The sequence below is a fragment of the Callorhinus ursinus genome, unplaced genomic scaffold, assembly GCF_003265705.2.
Source record: "Callorhinus ursinus isolate GAN/ISIS: 27379988/994484 unplaced genomic scaffold, GSC_fseal_2.0 scaffold26, whole genome shotgun sequence".
NCBI lineage: Eukaryota > Metazoa > Chordata > Mammalia > Carnivora > Otariidae > Callorhinus > Callorhinus ursinus.
In genome coordinates this window covers 16,289,072-16,295,275 of record NW_027397088.1, presented here as the reverse complement: position 1 = coordinate 16,295,275, position 6,204 = coordinate 16,289,072, and the positions used below count along the sequence as shown (strand labels likewise).

At 47.0% G+C, this 6,204-nt stretch overlaps 1 protein-coding gene across 1 annotated transcript in view; it reads right to left on the bottom strand.

The window, feature by feature from the left end:
- Positions 1-1,331: 1,331 nt before the first annotated feature.
- The window catches only part of MYLIP (myosin regulatory light chain interacting protein), a 20,422-nt gene continuing 15,549 nt past the window's right edge, over positions 1,332-6,204 (bottom strand). The window contains exons 5-7 of the mRNA XM_025891050.2: positions 5,810-5,974; positions 4,482-4,902; positions 1,332-2,887 (exon numbers count right to left, since the gene is read on the bottom strand). Of these exons, the coding sequence (XP_025746835.1) occupies positions 2,798-2,887; positions 4,482-4,902; positions 5,810-5,974 (676 nt within the window). The 3' untranslated portion in view covers positions 1,332-2,797. The remainder of the gene's footprint in view (positions 2,888-4,481; positions 4,903-5,809; positions 5,975-6,204) is intronic.

Here is a 6,204-nt window from a genome sequence, read left to right as displayed (position 1 = left end):
CAGAGTCTATCAGCATTGCATTTGAGTCCCCATCTGTCACAGGATAAATACAGACATAGGGGAATGGGGTAGGATGGGGAAAACCATTTCTAATTTTTGTAACCATTAATAAAAAGGTGAAAGAATGCTTTTGGTCAAGTCTTGTAACTTGTGTCTTTTGACAGAAGAGCCTCCCGAGGCTTCTGTCTCTCCATTTATCCCTCTGGGCTGTGTCTTTTAAGCACCCTGCCCATGGCTGTCTCCTCTAGGCCCACCCACGCCCTCCCACGGAAAATACTAAACCACGTGCTTTTCTGGCCGGGCCTCCTATAGGAGCACCATCCTGATTTACTCTACTACCAGAACACACGTCTGCGTCCACAGCTCACGGCTGTCTGGCAACCTTATAGCATCTCCTCACTTCCCAAAGCACACCCACTTTCCCCAGAACGCTGGACCTCCTATTTATTGCCACGTCTTATGACCCCTGCTTGTGACTCCAACCCCTTGACCCTGCCGTGGCTCTTCCAGTGCTGATGTTCTACGACTTTTGAGTATGATTTAACCTCTCTCTATAAAGCAGTGACAGATCATTCACGTCTCGATCACTGTTAAATTTCCAGCGTGCGTTAATCACTTGGGTACTCAATAAACGTGTTGAGTGAACAAAGGATTGCTAGAACCTGACGGAAGATTGAATTAGGTACAGGAATCATAGAAAACAAATCCCCATCTCTCAATTTTTAGATTATTTTCTGGAAATAATTGTACTGGTACTGGGCTGAACTTCTGTTGCAGCTGAAATCATGTCCTGCAACTGCTACAGAGAATTATCAGTTACATACATGATGTGCAGGGTGCTCGACTGTACCACGCACTTCCTTAGCAGCACCAATGGGCGCATGCGCGCAGATCCTAGCAGCCACAGCTCGGCGTTGCACACAATGTGGTCCTGGAGTCTACCGCCCGAGACCATTACTGCTCAGACCTGGACAGGCGCTCACCCATCCCGACCAGGCAACTAACTAGTGGCATCATCTGAGTTTAAATGGTTAACTTCCAACTCCGCCATTCCTTTCCTTCTCCAATACCTTCTAGTCCTGTCCCCAATTTTTGACTTTTCATCTGCTTAGAGCTATTACTCCATTTTCACCTACATTTCAATCCCAGCCCAGAAAACAGAGGAGTGAATAATGGGATGAATGTTCTCGATTAGAGCGAATACTCTCAAAGTTTTCAAATTTTCCATATAGGACCAAAGTAGATACCAGGCAGGATGTTATCAATGCTCCTCCTTTTTTTAGTGAATAAAACTGGTTTAAATGACAAACTGTGAAGACACAAACACCACGTTTGCTTTAAAGTCTTTATTATCCTGAATACAAAAGACAGAAGTCCTTTAGGATAGAACAGAGTTCTTTATGTGGAAACATTACTTTTTTTTTACAAGTGAAAAAATAAATACCTCTTGGAATAAAGGCTTATATGCTAATATGTGCCATAAAAAAGTAGAGTTTTAATATTTGACAAAATGTCTGTGCAAAGAAACAAATGCATAAACACATTACTGCTACATTAAGGCAATATGAAAAGTATACTCGGAAATCTCAGTAAAGTGACAGTGTAGGTTTCTAGCTTTCACTTAGCTAGTATTGCACCCAATAAGGTCATCTAGGTGTCCCGACGTCCTAGAAAACCCACAAGCTGACCAGCGTCCAAAATGCCCAAGTGGGAGTGGAAAACGTGATTAAGAATATAGAAATAAAGAAACTCGAAACCCCTCAAAGACCTAGGGAGGAGACAACCAAGAGTTAATACTTAAGCATTTACTACAAAAAAAAAAAAAAGCATACAATAATCTAAGATACCTACAATAAGGCTATAAAAGGCTTGATGGCTCGAGCAAAAGCGACCCCAGTGGCTGAAGCTGGAGTGGAATTTTTGGGAAAAGCGGAGAGCCCTCCGGTTTGTACACCGTGAAGCTTCATCTCCGCGAGCAACGCTCTGCTTCCCCAGGAACATGCAGTCCCTTTTCAACTTAAATAAAATATCCCACCAACTCAAGAGCCCAAGGAGTGCGGACTACTCCACAGAAATCTTATAACCAGACTGGTAGCATTTTATAATCGAAAGACCTGGGGGAGGGGAGGGGGCGGGGAGGGGGGAAAGGAAGCCGTGCGTACTGAGTTCTCTGTTTTCCACAAGCCAGGCTGGTTTACATCTGACAGCCTGGTTGTCAACTTTTTAAAAGTCACAGAATTGATCTCTACATCTGTTTGCCTTCCAATCATTCTTGAGCAAGTTATAAAAACAGAAATGACATTAAAATGACTGTTTCTTTAAGAAAAATTTCCTATTAAAATGTTCAGAGCTCCATGACCGTACAAAAAGAACGAAGTAATTCTTAAAATGAATTCTTACAAAATTTGCTGCCAAGTAGGAAACTTACACCTCAGGATACATCAGGAGACTTAACGATATCCTTTCCTAAAAGGTACCCACTTTTTGGCTCTGCAGCCGCTTAACTGACATCACAGATTTCACATATTCATTTAACTTGATCATGAGAAGAGTAAATCCAATGAACGTGTCCGTGGCCCAGAACTCTTCCCGGCCCCCACCACTGCAGTTGCGGACTCTACGCGTGGTGTGTTTTGGTGGGGAGGAGTATTCTTTTTATTCTTCCTTTTCTTTTTTTTAAATGTTGCATGGCAGATGGGTGTCGGAGTATTTATTTTCTCCACGATCTATCATTTGTATAGCTTAGTAGTAGTGCAGTCCGTGGAAACGTGGCACGCCCCGTTAGGTGCACCGCACGTCAGATCACAGTCAGGTTGAGCAGACTCGTGTGGGTCGGCAGATAGACGTGCTGCACGTGTTCCACCCTCGACCTGCAGACCGGACACGACTGGAAAAGAGAAGCCCACGGTACTTGTTAGGACACCTGCGAGGATGTGTCTTCAGTATTCACACGCGGCACCTCCTCTATTCCGTTTGTTACGTAAGTTGTGGCCACAACTATTTCTAGCTCTCAAGTGGTAGAGATCTTTGCGCTCTCTCTCTCTTTTTAGAAGATTTTATTTATTTATTAGAGAGAGCGAGAGCGAGAGCATGCATGAGCAGGGGGAGGGGCAGAGGGAGAAACAGACTCCCCGCTGAGCAGGGAGCCCAATATGGGGCTCGAACCCAGGACCCTGGAACCATGACCTGAGCTGAAGACAGACGCTCAACCCACTGAGCCACCCAGGTGCCCCAATATCTTTGCTTTCTAATGGGTCTGAAAGCCTATACCTTACAAGGGATTCAAAATATTATGAAAAAGTATAAACTGCAGGCAACTAATTAGGTTTTTAGTCCCACTCTAACCCAGGCACAATGAGTAAAGTGATTAGCAAAGAATTCCTGCTATGTAGCGAGGCTTGGTCCCTGCATGGGCAGAGTGCGACCCCTCTGGCAGTGACGCAAGAGACCTGAGACCCTTCCAGAGTTTGGGTGTCCCTGGCTCAGTGGGCTGACCCAGGCCAGTGCCGCTGGATTGATGCCATGTGGCCAGTGAACTTGGCTCTGCTCCGAATCCCAGGTCACAGCTCCACATCCCTGGCTGGCTTCTCAGCAAGCTCGGCACTCCCCCTCAGCCACAGGGGAGCTTTAGGCATGGGGGTCCGACCATGTGGACGGAAAAAGGCAAATCCCTGACCTACTGCTCCTGGAGAAATAACTCCTTGTTATTAACTCATTATCTACTCTTAGGAAGGACAAAGGCATCCTGCCGGCTCAGTATATAACCCTAAAACTAGTTCTGAAATTAGCAGCTTTTGAAGGACTAGATATTATTTAGGGCTAATTTTGAAATAAAACCACAGTGACATTTAGCAAACAGTTCTTAGAAATGACAACAAATTGAAAAAATTATTGTAAGGGGAAGTGTAAGGTGCAAGAAAGGAAAACATACATGTGTTGCTTTTTTTTTTTGTATTAATATTAAAATTAGTTTGACTTGTTAACTAAGAGCCAATCCTCTTGGATTGGCCCCTTGAGGCATATGCAGCAATAAAAGGAAATAAATCACAAATAATCACAGTCAACGATCCGCCCACAGAACTGAAAGTGAGCTCTAACTACCGCTTTTTAGTATTTTTTTTCAGATATTTTAAGTAAATAATAAAGACCATCCTCCTAAGTGTCAGGATGCAGGAAGCGATGGTTCTAGCCTCCGCCTCACCTGCTTACTAGATGTGTTACATTGGGAACCTGAGCCTCCTTTCCAGAACCCGAAAAAAGTCTATGACTTAGAGCAATTACATTGTTGAAAATAGTATGCTAATCCAGAATGTTTCCCAAGAGCAGTACCTGTGAAGTCCCCAAATAGGAAGCCCCTTCCCAGGTGTCCAGGTGTAGCTGGGCATTCCGGCTTGCACCTGGTGCACAGCAGGTGCTCATCGACCGTGAACGGTGGGATGAGCGAGCCTGCCGCGGAAGAGCGGCCACTGAGCACCCCTCACCTGCAGCTGGGTGGCGCAGGCCTCACAGCACACGGTGTGGCCGCAAGGGCAGAAGGCCGAGTTGATCTCCTCCTCACAGCACACCATGCACAGCATGGCCTCCTTCAGCTTGCGCAGCTTCTCCTGGAGCGCCCTGGTCTGCTGGCAGCTGAGGCCCTCACAGCTGGTGCAGTTCATGCTGCTCTCCGAGGACTTCAGCGGGGAGTTTGGAGGGCTGTGCTCGCTTCTTGTGACAAGGTCCACAACACCAGCATTGTACAGAGCCCTCCTGGCGTGGTCGTAGACCTCCTTTGACGTTCTTTTAATATCAAAGACGTACTTCTTGCCAAGGTTAATATTTTCATTCAGAAACAGAGAGGCCAAGTGGCCCTTCAGGTCTCGGCTGTACTGCATCATGACGGCACTGGTCACCGTGTCACACCTGCAGGGACAGATGGAATGTCCACTTCAGTACCGACAAGCCCGCGCATTCCCGAGACTCAGACCTTCAAATGCTACTGTGCCTAAGAATGTTTGTGTCAGCAGACATTTGTATTCTTGCTTGCATGCCCCAAAGTAAATTCTTCCAGTGTTATGCGCGTGGAACATTTCAAGGATTCTACCTCTGTGTTTCTCAAGTGTCCCCGGAGGACCTGGGATAAAGCAGCCATCAACAGAGAGGACCGTGATCGCCTGCTTCCACTTCCGGGGATAGGAGCTCCGGCCAAAAACAGCCCGTGGCAGGAAAGAGGGACATGTTCTTCTTTCCTGGCTTTATGCTAAAAATTCCCACAAATTTTCCATTCTGCTCCAAAATTTCTGTGTCTATCTTAGCAGAAAAAAGGTTAAGATCGCAATTAAATTTCTCAGCTTTAATTTCTCACATATTTGGGTCAAACCACAAGCCTGCTTTAAAGCACCTTCCGAAATGAGGATATCGCGTTACTGTCGTTAGAAAGCCCTAACTGTGCACTGAGCAGTTGGGGTAGCTGCTCTCCCACAGAGACGACTTAGGTCAAACAGCAAAGCGGTCATGGGACGGGCCCAACGAGTCAGAGTTCCCAGGGAGAGGAGGTGTTGTGAGGGAATAAGGTAAGAGAAGCTGGGCGGGGAGGGGAGGTGTCTGTGTGGCTCGTCCTGCTGAGTGCTGTGGGAAGAGCGAGGCCACATCCATAAGGACTCCCAGCACTACAGTAGAGCAGGACAAACAAAATGTTCGAAAGCAGCGGATTTCTTAAATTCTGCACAAGATTCACGGACACAACGATACCAGAAACCACAGGTTTGTCACCTGAAAACCCAGAGCTGCGGACAGACGCTAAGGTTGTGGGGTACGGAGCGCTACGTGCCTGTAGAAAGCATGGGTCTCCGTTATTGCTCGGTAGAGCCCGCTGGCTGCCCTGGTGCTGATCATCTTGAACAAGAGCACGACGCTATTCCCAGACTCCTTGGTGACGGTCAAGTACACGTTCTTTCCCGACTGGGTGGCCATCTGCACCACAGGGTAAGCGATCCTGAAACCCGGGAAGAGAAAAGTGAGCCCACCCTGGAGGAGTGATCTGTCAGTGTGTGTGCACCTCTGCAGGATTCCCCTGTGCTCGGGACCCAGCAGTACAACCAGATGCTTGGTCTGGGACTGCAAGTAAGCACCCCGCTCCCTGGTCAGAAAGTAGTTGTGGAGAAGTGCTGGAGTGAGCTGTGTGTGTGTGTGTGTGTGTGTGTGTGTGTGTGTGTGTGTGTGTGT